At 39.8% G+C, this 20,368-nt stretch overlaps 1 protein-coding gene across 4 annotated transcripts in view; it reads left to right on the top strand.

The window, feature by feature from the left end:
• The window catches only part of LOC132341490 (ras GTPase-activating protein 1-like), a 125,875-nt gene that overhangs the window by 11,196 nt on the left and 94,311 nt on the right, over positions 1-20,368 (top strand). For all 4 annotated transcript variants that reach the window (XR_009490242.1, XR_009490243.1, XM_059873074.1 and 1 more), the window contains exons 2-4: positions 11,949-12,098; positions 15,595-15,730; positions 16,584-16,654. Coding sequence is in view for 2 of the 4 variants with exons in the window: in XM_059873074.1 (XP_059729057.1) it covers positions 11,949-12,098; positions 15,595-15,730; positions 16,584-16,654 (357 nt within the window). In the remaining 2 variants the exon portion in view is untranslated. The remainder of the gene's footprint in view (positions 1-11,948; positions 12,099-15,594; positions 15,731-16,583; positions 16,655-20,368) is intronic.

Here is a 20,368-nt window from a genome sequence, read left to right as displayed (position 1 = left end):
TTTCTTTCTTTTTTATGGTGGAAGAACACAAATTCTGCTGTTAGATCTTTTTGTCATAGGATCATGCCTGTTTTTTCAGTCATAAAGTCTTAGGAATTCTCTAGTAGTTTTCCCTTTTACCCCATATCTTCCTTTTTCCTTAAAAAAAACAACCAAAAAAAACCCCCATTGGTATTTAGGCACAATAAAAGGATAGAGGAAGCATCTTATGTCAACACTGTGTTTGTGTTGCATAAAAGTATTCCAGTTAAACAAGAATGGCACCAATAAAATTTTACGGGTTCCTGACAAGATCCTTCTACTGTTTTATACTCTCAGGCTGTCCTAATTATTTTTGATTTTTATGTAAACTTGATGACTGTGGAAAAGAAAGAAGTGTGGGGTTTGTTTGGGGTTTTTTTGCATAGGTCTATCTTTAAATTATGGTTTATATATTTATAAATATACTGTTTGGAGTTGAGGACTGTTATTAGGTTACCTCCTTAATGAAACTTGTTATTTGAAATAGTCTGGGATTATGTCAGTGGAAATGGCAACATCTTTGAAAAAAGTACAAGAAAAGCTGAGTTGGATAAACAGTATTTTTTATATAGACAACTTTCCTTCTAATTTCTTCTGTAGAAGCTCAAGAATTTGTTTTGTCTTTTTAAAAACTCTTTCAAAAGTAGTTTCCTGGTTTAGGGCAAATTTGGGAGAAAACCTTCAAAGGGGACCCCTCTAGGAAGCAAACTTATATGGCCCCTCCCCCCAATCGGTTCAGGAAGGATTCCTCAGAGAGAAGTGGAAAGAACCTGTTTATTTAACAGGCAAAACATCCCTCAGCACACAAAATGAACAATACCGTTTAACACCACTCTTTCACCGCTCTGAATAAGATGACAAATTCAGAAAGTCTTTTCTGGGCGTGGTCACTCTGTTATCAGTCCCTCTGGCGCTGGGGTAGCTGCTGCAGGCCACAAGGTGCAAACTCTGGGTGTTTCCCAGGTCCCAGTCCGGAGCAGGCTCAAGTGGTTCCACGAAAGGGAAAGGAAAAATAGTCCAGGGAAAAATTTGGACTGCTTAGCTAAACTAACTAATAAGCAGAAGCAAAAAACAAGAGCAAAGCAGGGGCAAAGTAGACGCAGGAGCAAGAGCAAAGCAAAAAGCAAAAGCCGCACTATGTACTGCCCCGTCTCTGTGTCCCGCCAGCTGTGGGGGAGCAGGCTGATAATAAAACCAAAACAAAACATTCGCTCTTCAGGGCCAGTCTTGAAGGCACAGAACATAATATCTGGCATAAACAGAACACATCAATGGGGATACAAGCATCATAACATCACCCTAGGACAGGTAGCTTGCAGTGTTGCTTAACTTTAAAAAGGTACACATTGCAAAATGATTAATATTTATCTTCCTATTAATTATTATTGTATAGAAACCTATGTCACTAAATAAACTTGTAAGCTGTGTTAACATTTGAGGAAAGGTGTAGCCAGCTTGCTAGGGCACTCAGTGTACCCATTCAGTGTTTTGATAAGTTAGTTAAAAGTCTGATGGTTGCAATGATTGAGTTCTAAAGTCATCTTCATCTCTATTTTAACAACTAATTGGGACCAATTTCACATTTTTTTTTTTTTTCAAATTAAGGATTGGTTGTTTCATTTTGTTAACATTGAAATTGTAATACTTGCCCATCCTTAAGTGTGATTTGAGTTTAAATAAGTATAAAGTCTCCTTGGGTTGGAATAAGTATGTTCATGTTAGGTATTTTAGCTATATGTAATCGTATTTAAAGACGTTGAACATGTAACTTTATGAAAATATTTAAAATCTTATTTGCTGTTAAGGAATCCTGTCATTGTTCAGCAGAGGTGACTGTGATTTTCTCTTGTTAATACCTACTTACAGATATTTGGAAAAGGGGTTTTTTTAATGAACTTTCCCATGCAGAGACCGTTGCTCTATTTTTCTGGGATAATTTCCAGAAACTGAAAATAATGGTATGCTTAGATTTAGCTAACATTAGATAATCAGATTGCGAGGCTATGGTGATTCTATGTAGTTAGTATAAGCAGTTTCTGTAAAATAGTTTAAAAATGAGTCATATAATCATCAAGTTGGAAGGCACCCACAATGATCATTGAAATCCAACTCCCAGCCCTGTACAGGACTGCCCCAAGAATCACCATGTGCCCAAGAGCATTGTCCAGATGCTTCTTGAACTCTGTCAGGCTTGGTGCTGTGACCACTTCCCTGGGGAGCCTGCTCTAGTGCCCAACCATCCTCTGGGTGAAAAACCTTTTTCTAATATCCAACCTAACCTCCACTAACACAGCTCCAGCCATTCCCTCGGGTCCTGTCACTGGTCATGAGAGTGAAGAGATCAGCACCTGCCCCTTCACTTCCCTCATGAGGATGTTGAGGACTGCAATGAGGTCTTGTCTCAGTCTCCTCTCCTCCAGGCTGAACAAACCAAGTGACCTCAGCTGCTCCTCATATGGCTTCCCCTCTAGGCCTTTCACTATGTTTGTAGCCCTCCTTTGGATGTTCTCCAATAGCTTTATATCTTTCTTATATTGTGGCACCTAAAACTGCACAAAGGACTCAAGGTGGGGTCATACCAGTGCATAGCAGAGCAGGACAATCACCTCTCTCACTACATGGTGATGCCGTCCCTGATGCACCCAGGACATGTTTGGCTCTCCTGGCTGCCAGGGCACTGCTGACTCATGTTCAACTTGCCATCGACCAGGACCCTCAGGTCCTTAATTATCCATCTATAACACTATCTTGACTGTTGCTGAACAGTGTGTTCACAGTGTTAAAACTTTCTCAATTTCTCACTGTTTCTTCTGTCCTCCAGCAAGTAGGTTAGAGGTGGACAAGAAGTTGAGAGGAGAGAGAGCCAGGACAGCTGACTGAAATTGGCCAAAGGGATTCCATACTGTTTTGGTTTGGAAAGACAGGTGCTTGCTAAGGAAGGCAGGAGCCTCTCTTGAAATGAAAAATGTAAAACCCTTTCTTCTGAATTGCTATAAATTTTAAATTAAGGGGCTTTTAGACAAAAAATATGGGAGCAGGAAATAATAGCTTTTTAATAGGAAAGAAAATAAAAAAAATAAATTAAACAATGCAGTAAACTAAAACAACAGTGTCAGAGTTAGAACACAACCTGACACGCTGTTGGTCAGGGTGTTGGTAGCAGTCTAATTGGAAATGTGGCTGCAGTCCTCCTGGAGTGTCCAGTGTAGTTCTGTTGGAGTAGGGATCTTGTAGAAAAGGGTGTAGTCTTTTTTTGAAGATCTAGTGGAAGAAGAGGCAGCTGTTTTTCTAGGAAAATCCAGTGGAGAAGCAGTGCTGGTATTTTAGAATCTTCAGATTATATTTTCCGTAGGAATGCTTGGCTCTCCCCTCTGGGCAGAGCATTTCACAATGGGATGCTATAGTTCTTATTAGTTATGCAGTGACATTTAATAGCTTATTATTAGCAGATGTTTTTTCGGAAGGAGGAGTGGTTGTGGAAGAGATAAGGAAAACTGCCCACTTAACAGAAGACAACTGCCATACAGATGGCAAATAGAATACAATTTGCTTGACAGTTCAGGACATTATCTACCCCTTATTCTATTTCTATTTGCATCACAATAAAACTTTACACACAGTTCTCACTTAAGACTAGGTTTTTTTGTGGTACACAACCGCTTTTTCTATCTTTTTGCATTACTTACTAAGCGTAACCAGGGCTTTGAGCAAAAACAATCTTAGGGATGGGTTTGTCTTTGCCTGAGGTGGGATTAACCTGAACAGTCTTTTTTAAAATACTTTTCATGTGTATAATAGGGATTTTATTTCTATTTACTGTGTACAAGGGTTCAGACTGGGTAGGACTAGCTTGATTGATGGACTTGCGGGTGTTGACCATTTAGGTGGCTTTTGCTAAATTTATTTTTTAATTTTAAAAAATTCTCCCCCAAGTGCCTTCAGGGTAGTTTTAAGTAGTTCATTGCACTGTTCATCTTTTCCGGCAGTTGGTGCATGAATAAGGGATATGATATATTTATTCAATACCATGTTTCTTGGCTCAGGTGTTGATAAGGTTATTTTTGAAATGGGTCTCATTTTCTGACTCCATTCTCTCAGGGGTACTATGTCTTTACAGGATTTGCTTTTTAAGGCTTAGGATGCTGTTTTGGGCAGCAGTGTGAGGCACAGGGTAGGTCTCCAACCATCTAGTGGTGGCTTTTACTATGGTTAGCACATAGCGCTTGCCTTGGCGTGTTTGGGGTTTTGTGATGTAGTTAATTTGCTAGGTTTTTTATACTTGGACCACCGCCCACTATACTGTAGGGGTTTCACTCGCTTGGCTTGCTTGATGGCAGCACACATCTTACAGACATGGATAGCTTGAGAAATACTGTCTATGGTTAAATCTACTCTTTGGTTTTGTGTTCATTTGTAGGTGGCATTTCTGCCCTGATGACTTGAGGCATCATGGGCTCATTGAGCTAGGAACAATTCCCCCTTATGTTGCTAATTTAAGTTTATTTTTGACACATTATTTTTGCTGCTTGATTTACTTGCTCGTTCTTTTGGTGTTCCTCATTAGCCCGACTTTTGAGGACATGGGCATTTACATGACGGACTTTTACAGGTAGTTTTTCTACCTGAGTGGTAATGTCTTTTTATTCATTTGCAGCCCAGACTGGCTTTTTTCTACGCTGCTAGTTGGCTTTTTTCTACTTTTCCAGCCAGCCCCACAGAGCATTGGCTACTATTTACAAATTAGCATAAAGGTAGAGCTTTGGCTACTTCTCTCTCTCAGCAATGTCTAGGGCTAGCTGAACAGTTTTGAGTTCAGCAAGTTGACTTGATCTACTTTCTCTTTTGGTGCCTTGTGCAACTTGTCGTGTGGGGCTCTATATGTCTGCTTTCTACTTTTGCTTTATCCCTACAATGCGACATGAACCGTCAGTGAAAAGAGCGTAGCGTGTTTATTTTGCTGGCAGATGGTTGTGTGGTGGAGCTTCTTCAGCACGTGTTACTTGCTCTTGTTTTTCTTTATCAGTGAGACTAAAGTTTTTACTTTTTGGTTAGTTTGTAATTATCTCTAAAATTTCAGTGCGATTTAGGTTTCTAATACGGGCACGCTGTGTGATGAGAGCAATCTACTTGCTCTATGTAGCGTTAGTGGCGTGGTGGGTAGAGGGAACCTTTGCTTTAAACATCTACTCCAGCACTGGTAGTCAGGGTGCCAGGAGGAGTTGTGCTTCTGTGCTAATTACTTCTGAGGCGGCTTGAACTCTTTCATAGGCAGCCAAGATTTTTTTTTTGGTATGAGTGTAGTTGGCTTCAGACTCTCTGCAGCTTTGACTCTAAAATCCTAGTGGTCAGCTTCGAGTCTTCTTAGGCACCTTCTGCCAAAGGCTCCAGGACAAGCCATTGTTCCCAGCTGCAGAGTAGAGCACATTCTTCATTTCTGGTCCCGTCCTGACTGGGCTAAGGGCTACTGTATGAGTGATTTTTTGCTTAATTTGGGCAAAAGCTTGTTGCTGCTCAGGGCCCCAGTGGAACTCGTTCTTCTTGCGGGTGACTAGGTAAAGAGGGCTTACGATTTGACTGTACTCGGGAATATGCATTCTCTAAAAACTTATGGTGCTTAGGAAAGCTTGTGTTTCTTTTTTGCTAGTTGGTGGAGACATCGTGGTGATCTTGTTGATGATTTTAGGTGGAATTTGACACTGTCTGTCTTGCTACTTTACTCTCAGGAACTGGATTTTTCGAGTAGGTCTCTTGACTTTGCTCTTCTTGATGGTGAAGCTGGCTTCCAGCAGAATCTGGATGATCTTTTTTTTTTTTTTTAATACTTTTATTGCTGTGTTTTCTTACACAATTATGTCATTGATGTACTGCAGATGTTCTGGAGTTTTACTCTTTTTGACTGCAGCTTGGATCAGTTCATGGCAGATGGTGGGGCTGTGCTTCCACCTCTGGGGCAGTCAGTTCCAGGTGTACTGCATGCCCCTCCAGGTGAAAGCAAACTGAGGCTTGCATTTTGCTGCCAGAGGAATAGAGAAAAACGCATTAGCAATGTCAACAGTGACGTACTGTTTTGCTGCTTTGGACTCTAGCTCGTACTAGAGTTCTAGCATGTCCAGCACAGCAGCACTCAGTGGTGGAGTCACTTTATTTAAGGCATGATAGTTTACGGTTAATCTCTATTCTCTGTCAGACTTGCGCACAGGCCAGATGGGACTGTTGAAGGGTGAGTGGGTTTTGCTGACCCCCCCTTGGCTCTCCAGTTCATGGATCATTTTGTGGATGGGGATCATGGCATCTTGATTCATTCAGTACTGTTGGCGGTACATTGTCGAGGTGGCAATTGGCACTCGTTGCTCTTCCACCTTCAGGAGTTCTACTGCAAATGGGTTTTCTGATAGTCCAGGCGAAGTGTTTAACTGCTTAATGCCTTTTGCTTCTACAGCAGCTATGTTAAAAGCCCATCTGAGTCTTTTTGGGTCTTTGTAATAGCCATTCCGGAGGAAGTCTATGCCTAGAATACACAGGGCCTCTGGGCCAGTCACAATAGGATGTTTTTTCTACTCTTTCTCAGTCAGGCTTACTTCAGCTTCTAACAGGGTCAATTGCTGTGATCCCCCCGTCACCCCGGCAATGGAAACGGGTTCCATCCCCTCATGTCCCAATGGTATCAGGGTACACTGCGCACCAGTATCAACTATGACATCGTATTTTTGTGGTTCTGATGTGCCAGGCTATCAGATCCACACCGTCCAGAAAATCTGGTTTTCCCGTGCCTCTCCCTGGCTAGAGGCAGGGCTTCTCTAACCTTGGTTATTATTTCTTTCTTGGGCATACATGGTAGAGGTACTTTCAAGGGGATCTGACATTATATTCAGCAGCTCGGTTATGGGAGGTTGAGGCTACTTTCACTTTATTGAAGTTTTTTTGGTTAGTATTTCTTTTTTTAAGTTGATGCACTCGCACTGCCAGGACGGAAGTGGGTTTCTCATCCCACGTTCCTATGTTTTTTCTATGGTTACGCAGAAAGAGCCATAGGTCAGCCCGTGGGGTATACTTTCTCTCTTTAGCTGGGGGATGTTGGGCTCTGACTTTGGAGCCTGTGACTTGCACTGGTGTGATGTGGGAATTGTTCTTTTTCATTTCTCTCATCTCCTTCATCTTTTCTTTGAGTTCTTGGACCACGGCAGAGACATGAGCTTGCATCAGGCTATTGATCATACTCTCATAATTTCTAAGCTTGTTGGTAACAGAACTCACTGTCTTTTGGTTGGTATCGGCATTAATTTTTGCAATGAAGGTGGTGTATTGAGATGGCTTTAGATTTGCTAGACTTTACAACATTTGCCTTGTGCACCTGACTTTGTCAGGATCATTATCATGCTGTCTATTTTTCCTTTTGAGTACTTCCAATACTGCCACTTCTTTCAACTGTTGGATCTCTTCTTCAAGAGTCTTCTAGCGCATTCTATGGTGGTGCTCTTGCATTCTCTACCTGTGGACAAACCTCTCTCTGACACTTATTAAAAGCCACTCCCAGAGGGAAAGGGACTCTGGCTCTCTTACAAAAATCTGATTTATACTTGAGTCCTGGGTTAAGGGTTTCAGATTCTTTGCTTCACTACTATCCAGCTGGACGCCTGTACTCATAAGGTCCCAGACCCGAAGTAGCCAGGTTGTATAAGCCTCACATCCCTGTTGTACAATGTCTTTGTGCAGATTACGGAGACTTTTGTACGTCAGGGACTTGGTGATGATTGTAACCTCTGGCTCCCCTGTGGGTTGTGAGGGCCCTCCCTTATCTGGGTACTTTGGTTTCTGTTATCATCTTATTGCAAAAGTTCCCATACCTCCTCAGTGATTTCTCATGGGCAGCTCCTCATAGCACTGACTCCTTCAAAGCACAGCCAACTCCATCTCTCTTCACAGCACCGCCAACAAACCCCAACTCTCTCCTCAACTAGCTAACCCACTCTTTTGTAGAACGCTTCTTATTGGATACAGCTGTGGCCTATTAAGGGCAGGCCTGTTCCTAATCTTTGGGGATTAGTACAGCTGCAACTCCTCAGGTGTGAGATTACCTTCTGCACTATCTTTATTTTCTTACATTCTATCCCTCCACAGATTTCATCTTAGATCTCTTTGTTTCTACAGGGGCAACTGCTGCTGGCTGTGACTGCCTTTGCAGTTCAGCTGGAACTTGGACAGTTGTAACATCTGTGGGTTCTATTGCTGCACTATTAGACTCTCTCTCTTGGAGGCAGGGGGAGGGCTTCTCACCAGCTGGGGAAGTGTATTTTTTTAGCATTTGGCTCATCTCATGCATCTCTTTCACCAGACCCCCTACCCAATCTGGGTAGTTCATATCTGAGGTGGGCTGTGGGGGAGGGTCAGGCTCTGGGGCAGCAGCATCCCTAGTTTCTGTTTCTGTGTCAGGTTCTGGGGTAGGTGTCAGGGTGGTTATCTAGGTTACTCTTCCTTTTTTTAAAAATGCTAAATAGAACAGGCTTATCAGCAACACTAGCCACTGTATGATATTATTAGTATTTCGAGTGGATCTGAACCCTTTAAAAACTGGTGGGGCAGACCCAAAGAGATGGTTAAAGGGTTGGGAGAAAATTTCTTCCGGTGTCATTTTTATATAGGAGGTGCTATTATTAAAGTAACCCCAAAAACATACAGTTAGCGTGTGATAGCTGTGAATTTATGTGCTTGCTTTCCAGAGGAAGTTAAAAATCGATGAATTTTTCACCTTATTTACTTATACAACAAACTGGACAACAGCCACAGTAGTTTTGGTTACAGGACTCGTGTTTAGATAAGGGCCTACAAATGGGAGAAATATAGCTACGACTACAAGTTACTTAAACTAGGGTAAGCTGGACTCCATGGTGTCACTTAACAAGGTTTCTATAGCAGCACACAAAAGTTAGATTACTCAAGAACTGTTATTCTCATTTTGTTTTTATGCCCTTGAGCCCCACATTGAGCGCCAAAATTTGTTTTTGTTTGGAAAGACAAGTGCTTGCTAAAGAAAGCAGAAGCCTCTCTTAAAATGAAAAATGTAAAACCCTTTCTTCTGAATTGCTATAAATTTTAAATTAAGAGGCTTTTATGCAAAAAATATGAGAGCAGGAAATAATAGTTTTTTAATAGGGAAGAAAATAAAATAAAAACGCAGTAAACTAAAACAACATTGACAGAGTTAGAACACAACCTGACACCCTGTTAGTCAGAGTGTTGGTAGCAGTCAAATTAAAATGTGGCTGCAGTCCTCCTGGAGTGTCAAGTGTAGTTCTGTTAGAGCAGAGATCCTGTAGAAGTCCAATTAGAATTGTGGCTGCAGTCTTCCTAGAGTATCAAGTGTAGTTCTGTTAGAATAAGCATCTTGTAGAAAAGGGTGTAGTCTTTTTTTGAAGATCTAGTGAAAGAAAAAGCAGCTGTTTTTCTAAAAAAATCCAGTAGAGAAGCCGTGCTAGTGTTTTTAAATCTTCAGATTATATTTTCAGTAAAAATGCTTGGCTCTCCCCTCTAGGCGGAACATTTCACAATGAAATGCTATAGTTCTTATTAGTTATGCAGTGACATTTAATAGCTTATTATTAGCAGATGTTTTTTTCGGAAGGAGGAGTGGTTGTAGAAGAGATAAAGAAAACTGCCCACTTAACAGAAGACAACTGCCATACAGATGGCAAATAGAATACAATTTGCTTGACAATTCAAGACACATACCATGTCAGGTATCATCTCAACAATAAAAAAGAGGGTGTGTGTGTCTTCCAAGGTAGCCGTTGCTCAGTTTGGCTGGACGCTGGTCTGCTTGTGGGAGGTAGTGAGTGAGTGATTAACAGTGCATTGCTTTGTGGGGGTTTTTTTCTGTTTCCACCAGCCCCTTCTTATTTTTCCTTCACTTATTAAACTTTTTTTCAACACATGAATTTTCTTGCTTTTGTTCTTCCTATTCTCTACCCTGTTCTGTTGGGAGAGTGAGCAAGCAGCTGTATGTGTGGATAGATGCTGGCTGGGGTCAACCCACCACAGACACGATCTTTCTAACCTTGCCTCAAGTGCAATACAGTGTACAGACAAAACAATTCTTTCACTGGTTTAACTTGTTTTAGTCAGGATGGGGAGATGCAAAGGAGAGCGCTGTTCTGACAAGACTGCAGCTTTGCAAATGAAAACAGTTTTGGCACTGGTACTACTTCTGCTGTTATATGTAATCTGTATCATTTATTTATTTGACTTTCATTCAGATGGAAGTAAAAGTTGGCTTTGAGAATTTCTATTTTATAGAAAAAATGGTTTTTGCAAGATTTTTATTACCAGCTAAGCTGTTTTGTTGGGTCTTTTTACTCTAAACTGCAATTTTTCATTTTTTTTCTTGTGTATTTAAAGCTGGAAGATTACTTTCATATCACTTCTAAAATACTTTTCTTGCAACTCCTGCAAAATGTGCAAATTGGTAGAATCACTAGGTGAATGGTCTGAAATAGCTGATAATTTAAATAGTATAAAACATTACCTTTATAAAAGTTTTCATTTTTAAAAGGTTTTGAGAGCAGCACTTGTCTTTGCTTTGATTGCTTCCTCCACTGCTGCTTCCCCCCATTTGATTGCTTGGGGTAGAAAGAAGTCAAAAGTGAGGAAAGGGTAAGGAGTGTTTTAATGAGTTTAGCTTTCAACTTAAACTGTTCTTTTGTCATATTATGAAGTCTGTGAGTTGCCATGCATTTGTATTTGCTCTTAATAGGCTGCATGTTGTGCTTGGGGAAGAAATTTTGGCTGAAATATACTCTGATGTGAATGTTGTCATTTTTTTTAGGTGCAGATTTTGATATTATGATCTATGTTTGTTGTTTGAGAAACAGGTTGTATTGTAGCCTGAATAGAAGCCTGAGTAAGCTTAAAATACAGCAGATCAGTTACCTCTGGTACTACTTATTTACTGAAAATGAACAAATTGGGGAATAAAAAAAGGTGGTTATAAAGAGCCTTTTCCCCCTTTGGATGGTTCAGAGTGCTTTTCTCCAGTGTGAGTTATTTGGGGAAACAGGTTATCTGAACCTGTGAAGCTTTCCAAATTCTGTGTGTTGGTGTCTTGGTTTGAAAAGACAGGTGTGTGCTAAGAAAGGCAGGAGCCTCCCCTAAAACGGAAAATCTAAACCCCCTCCCTCTGAACTGGTATAAATTTGAAATTAAGGGGAGCTCTCAGGCAAAGATATGGGAGCAGGAATCACACTTCTTTATTAGGGAAGAAAATAAAAATAAAATAAACAATGCAGTAAAACAAAATAACACTGACAGAGTCAGAATACAACCTGACACCCTGTGGGTCAGAGTATTGGTAGCAGTCCAATTGGAATGGTGGCTGCAGTCCTGGAGTGGTAGATGTGGTTCTATTGGAGCAGGGATCCTGTAGAAGGGTGTAGTCTTCCTCTGACGATCCAGTGGAAGAGGCAGCTGTTCCTCTGGGAATCCAGTGCAAAGGCTGTGCTGGTGTCCCAAAAATCTCACATTATATCCAGTTAGGAAAGCTTGGCTCCTCCCTCTGGGCGGAGCATCTCACAATGGGATGATGTAATTTTATCACTCATGCAGTGACATTCAATGGCCCATTAACAGCAGATGTCTCCTCGGAGGGAGGATTGGTTTGTGGAAGAGATAAAGAAAACTGCCCAATTAACAGAAGAGCCAAACCTCTAACAGATGGCAAATAGAATACACATTGCCTTGCAATCTAGGACAGTTGGGAATAAGTAATTTGAGAGAGGTTGCACATGTAAACATCTGATAACTTTATTTGAAAAAAAAGGTTTGGAATTTTATCAGTTTCAACTGTGATCTTTCATTAGTTTCATAGCTTTATTCTGTGAGAATAAACAAACAGAGGCCTTAACTTTTAAGGACACCCATTGTTACATGTTTTTTAGGTGGTATCATGGAAAACTCGACAGAACAATTGCAGAAGAACGTCTTTGGCAAGCGGAAAAACCTGGAAGTTACCTTATTCGAGAGAGTGATCGGAGACCGGGTTCATTTGTGCTTTCATTCCTTAGTAAAACAAGTGTCAATCATTTTAGGTGAGAAGTAAATGTTTTCTTTTAAAACACTGTAACTTATTTATTTGTGGATCTAGAATGTAGTACAGTATAGAAAACAATTGTATTATAAATTGAATATTCTTTACTTTTCTTTTAATCCATGTATGGTATAGCTCTTTGCTTGGGTTTAATTGTTTTAAACCATGCTACAAAAATTCCTTTACAGGCTGAAAAATGAAAATGTGAGGAAATCGGCATTATCAGGATAGAAAAGCTTGTCTAAAGTTGTTATGACTAAATTTACAGTAACATGCAGGCTTCTTAGTAGTAATCAGATTGTTTGAAGTCTATTCCTCAGATATTGCAGCTTAAAAAACATATTTGAATGTCAAAGTCATAGCAAATCTGTGTTTATAAGATAGCTATAACTGAGAAACAAAGAGGTAATGTGTTTAAAAATATGAGGATTTGCTAAAATCAGCTTTCAGTCTATGTTAGAATTAGTTGTTCTAAATACAAGTATCCATTTATCTGAAATTGTAACTGTGGTTATTTTACCATTAGCAAGTTACAGACATTAATTTAGTCTCATTTAGTGTAAATCAGATGTTCTGGGAAACACTTGAATGTTAGTCAGCATGTAGTGTGCTGCAGTGTAATGTTCATCTTCACAAAATACAATACCAAGTGCATCTTCAGCACTAGAAAAAACCTTTGTCAGCTATCTAGATAACAAGAAATAAACAGAAAGCAGGTTTTCTTGCAAAGCAAACAAATAGCATGCACATGTTTGCATCATGTCTGAGCTAACAATTCATGCTTCGCAGCTATACTGATTCTTGTTAGGAAACTGATTACTGTGTAGCAGTAGTAGAAAATGAAGTTAATACTTGTTTTTTAAGTTTAAGTTTTCAAGAGTCTAATTTTTAATAACTTCTGCCTATTGTCGCCAATATCAGGTGTTGAATGTTGGTTTCTGTCCACCATAAAATTGTTTCTGGCATCTCAGAAAATGGGAAACCATTAAATGCTACTTTCTAAGAAAGGAATCCTTATAATATTTTCAAATCTTAAATAATCTTTTCTTCTTGGATCCATTAAATATGTGAACTATCTGAAGGAAACTAATTTGTCTGCTGATACTGGTATTCATAGAGCAGACCTGCTTTTGATTTCACTTGTTGACTGCAGAGTTTATATGTTTTTTGTTATTAGAAGGGCAGATGCCACACTCAAACATTTGTCCAGCCTCAAGATTGACAGTCTTGAAGTTAATTCAGCCAAATATAGGGATGTGCCCCCTGGGTCCCATAGACTGGAAGTGTCACTTCCACCAAAGCTTGGTTTCTGCCAAAAATGGGTGAAATTTTCATTGCTTGACAATCTCCCTGTTATTTGTTTCCTAAAAGTGATATTTCTCAGATTAAACTTTCCTTATATTTTTCTGTTTGACTAAAATACCAATATTGTAGTTGAAAATTCTCCAAATCCCCCTCCCCCCAAGTTGTATATGGCATATGTTCATGCTGCATATGATTGACAGATAGTGTATGAGTCCATCAAAACTAAATTCTTTTTGGCTGTAGTAGTATTTTTTTTTGGTGAGTTGCTGAGTGATATAAAATATTGGGAAGGAAAATATTTATATTTTCATCTTGCCCTTCAGAATTTTCTGTAATTGAATGGAGGTTAGCACATGTGATGTATCTACAAAAATGGCCAGAAAGAGAATTTGGAGAACTACAGGCCTGTCAGCTTGACCTTGGTGCCAGGAAGATTATGGAGCAGATCCTCTTGGGTGCCATCACATGGCATATGCAGAAAAAAGAGGTGATCAGGCCCAGCCAGGATGGGTTTATAAAAGGCAGGTCCTGCTTGGATAAACTGATCTCCTTGTATGACAAGGCGTGACCTACTTAGTGGATGAGGGAAGGCCTGTGCATGTTGTCTAACTAGACTTCAAGTCCAGTAAAGCCTTTGGCAGAGTTTTCCACAGAATTCTTCTGGAGAAACTGGCTGCTCATGGCTTGGATGGGTGCACTGTTTGCTGGGTAAAAAACTGGCTGGATGGCTGGGAGCAGAGAGGTGGTAAATGGAGTTAAATCCAGTTGGTGGCCAGTCACCAGTGGTGTTCCCCAGGGCTCAGTACTGGAGCAAGCCTGTTTAATATCTTCATTGATGACCTGGAGGAGCAGATTGAGTGCACCCTCAGAAAGTTCACAGATGATACTGAGTTGGGTGGGAGCGTTGATGGGCTGGAAGGCTCTGCAGAGGGATCTGGACAGGCCGGATTGATGGGCTGAGGCCAGCTGTAGGAAGTTCAACAAGGCCAAGTGCTGGGTCCTGCACTTGGGTTATGATAATCCCATGCAACACTACAGGCTGGGGGAAGAGGGGCTGGAAAGCTGCCCAGTGGAAAAGAACCTGGAGGTGCTGGTCAACAGCCAGCTGAACATGAGCCAGTGTGTGCTCAGGTGGGCAAGAAGGCCAATGACATCCTGGCCTGTATCAGGAATAATGTGGCAAGCAGGACTAAGGAAGTGATTGTCCCTTTTTACTAAACACTGGTGAGGTTGCACCTTGAATACTGTGTCCAGTTCAGGGCCTCTCACTGCAAGAAAGATATTGAGGTGCTGGAGTGTGTCCAAAGAAGGGCAATGAAGCTGGGGAAGGGTCTGGAACACAAGTCTTATGGGGAGCAGCTGAGGGAGCTGGGGTTGTTTAGCCTGGATCAAAGGAGGCTCACGGAAGACAATTGCTCTCTAGAATTACCTGAAAGGAGGTTGTAACCAGGTGGGTGTTGGTCTGTCTTTCCCAAGTAGCAAGTAATAGGATGAGGGGGAAGAGGCCTCAAGATGTACCATGGGAGGTTTAGACTGGATATAAGGAAATAGTTCTTCACCAAAAGGGAAGCATTGGAACAGGCTGCCTAGGGAAGTGGTGGAGTTACCATCCCTGGAGTTATTTAAAAGATGTGTAGATGTTGTGCTTTAGGGGCATGGTTTAGTGGTGGATTTGGCAGTGCTGGGTTAATGTTTAAGTCCCATTATCTTAAAAACCCCCATGGTATTAAAGGTTTTTTTCCAAACTGATTCTATGATCCTAAAAATTATTGTTTTGACACTGCAACACAGAGTTCTGGTGGAAAGTATGACATTTTTCCCATTTACTACATAATTTATTGGAAACTGTTTTTAGCATTCTGCAAGGTTCATAAAACTGATAATTTCACATTTTTTTACAAAAAAACCAATAGTTTTTAAGTAGATCAAATGTCTTGTTCAATTTTTTTCTTTTGTGTAACCAAAGGAATAGTTAAATCCCTCTGTCACTATTTTCTCCCTTCTCAAAGTTGCTTTTCCAGGTAGCTCTTAACATTTTTAGTGAGTTTGTAATATTGTATTTCGAACATAGACAGCCTGCTTTAACAACTCCGCGTCATCCTCATTTCCTTTTAAAAAAATTCCAAACCCAAACCACCTCAACAGTTTGTAGCAAAAGTTCTTCTGTCAACCTTCCTTTTCTTTATTAACAGGATTATTGCCATGTGTGGAGATTATTACATTGGTGGACGTCGCTTTGCTTCACTCTCAGACCTTATTGGGTATTACAGTCATGTGTCTTGTTTGCTGAAGGGGGAAAAACTATTCTTTCCAGTAGCACCTCCAGAGGCAAGTAGTAAAATTTTAAAATGTAATTTGCTTAAATATTAATATCATTAATCTTGCATTTGATATTCATAGTTTTCTATAAAAAAAGCCTTGTAGATGGCTTCCCCTAGTTCTAGACCTATCTCAGCATATGGTGAAGTAAAATGAATATATAAACAAGGTTTTACTGATAGAAACTAATGATAAAAAAATTGGTTTTTAATAAAAATCTGTAATGAGAAGGCTAGATGTCCGGTATTGCAGCTATCTCCAAATGTAGTAATAACATTTTACGTAAACTGAAATAAGAAATGTGTGGGTTTTGGCTAATAAAGAGCACCATTATAATGTAGGGTTTTACACAGACTGTATAAATTATATCAAAATAATATTACTGTTTTCTAGCAAAGATTTTGAAGTACACATCCTTGAAATAACCAAAGCTCCTGAAAGCTGTTTCCTTTAAGTGACTATCCTTAAGACAATATCAGTAATTATCAGTATGAGTAATGCCTCCGTCCTCCACGAATAAAGATGTTTCTGAATGTTAAATTTTCACAAATTTTCACTAAGAGGAAGTAAGTTGTAAAGTGCTCTTTCATGGGAATTACACTGTTGGTAATTTGATTTTTGGAGATAACATGAATGATAATGTTACAGGCTAGAACCAAAATGAAGGCTTATGTAGATAACTTTAGGAATTGAGCATTTCCAGCTCTTACAAATTTGACCCTTTAAAAACTTAAAACTAGCAAAGGGATACAAATTACTATTACCAGTCTTTTTCCTCAGAATAGCATAATGTTGGGGAGAGGAAGCTACACTAGAATGAAAGGGAAAATTAATATCTTTGAACTCTTCTCTAAAACTGTAGCCTGTGGAAGATAGAAGGAGAGTTCGAGCAATTCTACCTTACACCAAAGTGCCAGAAACTGATGAAATAAGGTATGTTTTAATAATAGGTAGAAGCACATGTGAAATTCTTGGAGTATTTACAAAACCTAATGATTTCAGTATATGTTCACTATGCAAATACTTTCTAATCGCATCTTAGACTTAATGCTCTGAGAGGTTAAAGGTATGATGCCTGCCTTTTTTTTTTTTTTTTTCCCACTACATATATTATGTGGAAAAGATGCAAAACCAACAGTCCTGTATCTAATGGAAGAACATATACTAATTGCTTGGAATTAATACTGCTTTCCTGAGATATCAGTTTTCTTTCAGATGAAAAACAAAAAGCCAGATTTGAAAGATGTTTGTAGTAATTTCTGGTGAGACTGTCTTGGTTTCACAAGTTGATAGAACATGCTGATGTAATTTGGAATAAGGTTCTTGATAGGACTATTAACCTAAGATTATAGAGAAAAAGTATATGACAGCTTTATATCCTCATCAGGGTGAAAATTTATCCAGTCCATTCTGATCTCTATAAAAAACCACTTTGAGGATATTTATCTTTGAGAAGACCTTCTTCTAAGCATACAATAAGGTAGTAAGACAGGAGGGAACTCCCTCATTGTATATTGAAAGTAGGGCTTCTTCCTGTTCTTATGCATAATAGGGTCCATCAAGTCCAGTAAATGCCTAATTGCACCTACCAACTTAAGAGGAAAAAGTATTTCATTGCTCTGCTATGGTAACAGGAATTACAGCAAATTGTAAAGTTCTATGTGTCTGGCTGGGTTTCTGAGATCTGCATGGTAAAATAGTCTGTTCATAGCAAAACTGGTACAAAGCACACTGTTTTAGGTCAAATCAATATATTATACTCTTGTAATGTACTCTTGAAGATGTTATGTATTTCAGGGAATCTTGACTTAATTTTAATGTAATAATTAATATTTAGAAAGCTTGAAGCATTTCAAGCAATAATAACTAATGTAGGATGGCTTTGTTGTCTATTGTACATTGTTAAGATTTAGGTTCGTTAGTAGCTGAAGTAATTCTAAGTATTTCCATTAGGCTTTTTTTATTCTTGATTTTTACTTTGTGCTCAAGTTAATGCATTTTTTGTTACTCTGTCACAGATGAATTATTAAAAGAAGTTGCCATTGTGGGGTTAACTAAAAGGGTTTTATTAATGATTAAACAATTAATTAATGGTAATTAATACTGTTCACTCAGAGTGGGTGCATCTATCACACCCTCTCAAGAGGTGTTCAGTAGAAAATTGCTACCTAATTTTGGTAGTTGATGAACCTCAGTACTGTGTAGCTATTGCCTGTATCCGTGATACATCATTTGACTTGATTGAGAAGTCCCCCTGTGCTCCAGTGAAAGGTTTTCATATGACTCAATGTTATGGTTTAACCCTGGCCAGCAACTAAGCACCAACAGACACTAGGGCAATAATTTTCATGGATGGATGCCTTTTCGCTGCTGTTTTTTCTTGCACTTCTTGTACTTGAGCTTCTAGTCTCCGTGTAGGTTCACCAACCTGCTTCCTTATGTCCTCCCCCTGGTCATGGCAGATAGAACCACAAGGTGGTATGTGGTGTGTGTCACTGATAAACCTCTCCCTGAAGACAAAAAGGTTGACTCTTAATAGCCAAGATGTTGGTCACTATGGGTGAGGAAGACTTATCCTTCTTTAATTGATGAGAAAATTGTTGGAACAATTTCTCCACAGCCGAGATCTAGGGAGGAAGTGAGATTCTCTTTGAATTCTCAAGTTGGCTGGCCAATCCAGTCAGAGTTGGTGCTTTTGTGTCTCTCCAGCTCATTGCTGCCAGGTTGTTGGTGTACAGTGTTGGTGCACTTCATACAAACTTTCACCATGTGGGCCATGTGCATGGGATTTTACACAGCTCATTGGATACCTGGTTGTCATATACCTCCACCACAGTTAATTCCCTCAGATACTAGATACCTCCCCCAGTGGTGGTCCCCTTGCTTTGGGAATTTGTAGGTCCTTCCTTGATGAAATATCTGTCCACACTCGATGAAAGCTGCCTCCAAAGATTCCTGCCCCTTTTACAATCCTTTTGTCAGTGACCTTATTCCTAACAAGGGATCCTGTTGGTGATGGAGAGACTGACTCAGTATCAGAATCTGATTTTACTGTGGGATACAAGCGCTTATATACTATTTCAGGGAGACTAATAATGTGTACTACAATGATTAGGTTAAAATCACATACACAAACTTATGCATATAACAACATCTCTTGCTTGCAGAGTTCATTGGGATTTTCTTTTTCCGCTAAACCCGTTTGATTTAATCTTCTTGCAATCTAGGTCTAATTTTCAAAGTTCCATTTGCTTTTGTCAAGGCATCCTGTTATCAAATCTCTTATGTTAACCAGGTCCAAAGTCCATCATCTGTCTTGTGTCCTCCAACATTCCAACAGGATCCCAGCTGCTAGGTTTCTTTACCCTCTAATTCCTGATGTTTGGCTCCAATATCCCAGCATCAGAATAACTAGCTGACAATTTGTTCATCTGATTGATGGCTTCACATCTCTCACTGCTTGCTTAGGGATAGGGATTGTAGGTTTTCTGTCTCATTTATGATTTCATTCTTTCCTCTCCTGTTCTTGGGACTGCTCTGCTGCTGCCTCTTAGGAGAAGCTTCTTCATCCCTTACTGAATGAGTTGACTTCCACTTTCATTGTTTCTTTTTAATTATAGAGGTGACTGATATAGTTAAAGGCTGGGCCTCTGATTAAGTCACAGTGTTGTGAGAAATGACCCTCACTTTTAAAATTTTAAAAGGTTTATTAAACCTTAACAAAAAATACAACAAATGATGGAATAAGGAAAAATTACAGCACTGGGAGCCTCCGTGATTATCAGCCATGTGCTCATCTATAAAATGGATGTTCTGCCTTTTGTACCCTTAGCCCCTCCTAAAGTTTTGTCAGTCAACTCTTTTTCTGCCGTCCATTGGTGGAGATTACTTTTTTTACATCTTGATTGGAGGTCAGGTGTTGTTACGCCACACCTCCTGGTAACAAGCTGGCCCTCTTCAAATGCCTTGACTACTGAGGCTATTACAAGGGGGAGGGGAAAGAGGACTATGGGAGGACACATTACAATAACATCACTATACATCTTAACATACACATAACATTCATCCCTTAATTGTGAGAGCCAACTATTATATTACTCATCTATAGCAGTGTCATTTGGTACGTTTTCAGATCCAAAAGACCCTTTCCTTGAGGGTGCTGAACAATTCTAAACAGTGTTGGTTGGTGCAGTCCAGGCCCCAGTGGAGTGTGATAAGTTGTGCCTCTTTGGAATATCTTTTTTCAAACATTCTATTACTTCATCAGGATCTGTGAGTGAAGTCTTTGACCACTGGAGGTGACAGCCTTTCTAGATACCTGCCCATATTTTCCTACATGCCTCGTGTCCTGGGTAACCCCAAAATGTTATTGTTTTCTATATCTATCAGTGCCCAAAAAATGTTACTGTCTCCTTAAGGCCTGACAGCACAGCCAGAAACAGAATCGTGAGGCTAGGGGGTTTGCCAGGGCCATTTAAAAAAGTCAGAGTTGCTCAAGCAGAGCTCCTTCTTGCCTTTTGGCTCTATTCACAACAGTAGCAACCTGAAAAGCTGTATTTCACAATCAAAAACTGTTTCAGAGTGAAATTTGCAACACCTATTGGCAGTGTGAAACTGGAGCTCAGCTGGAGTTGGGCCACCACTCAT

The sequence above is a fragment of the Haemorhous mexicanus genome, chromosome W (genome assembly GCF_027477595.1).
Source record: "Haemorhous mexicanus isolate bHaeMex1 chromosome W, bHaeMex1.pri, whole genome shotgun sequence".
Taxonomy (NCBI): Eukaryota; Metazoa; Chordata; class Aves; order Passeriformes; family Fringillidae; genus Haemorhous; species Haemorhous mexicanus.
Note: the sequence above shows the minus strand (reverse complement) of the source record. Positions and strands in the feature narration are given on the sequence as shown.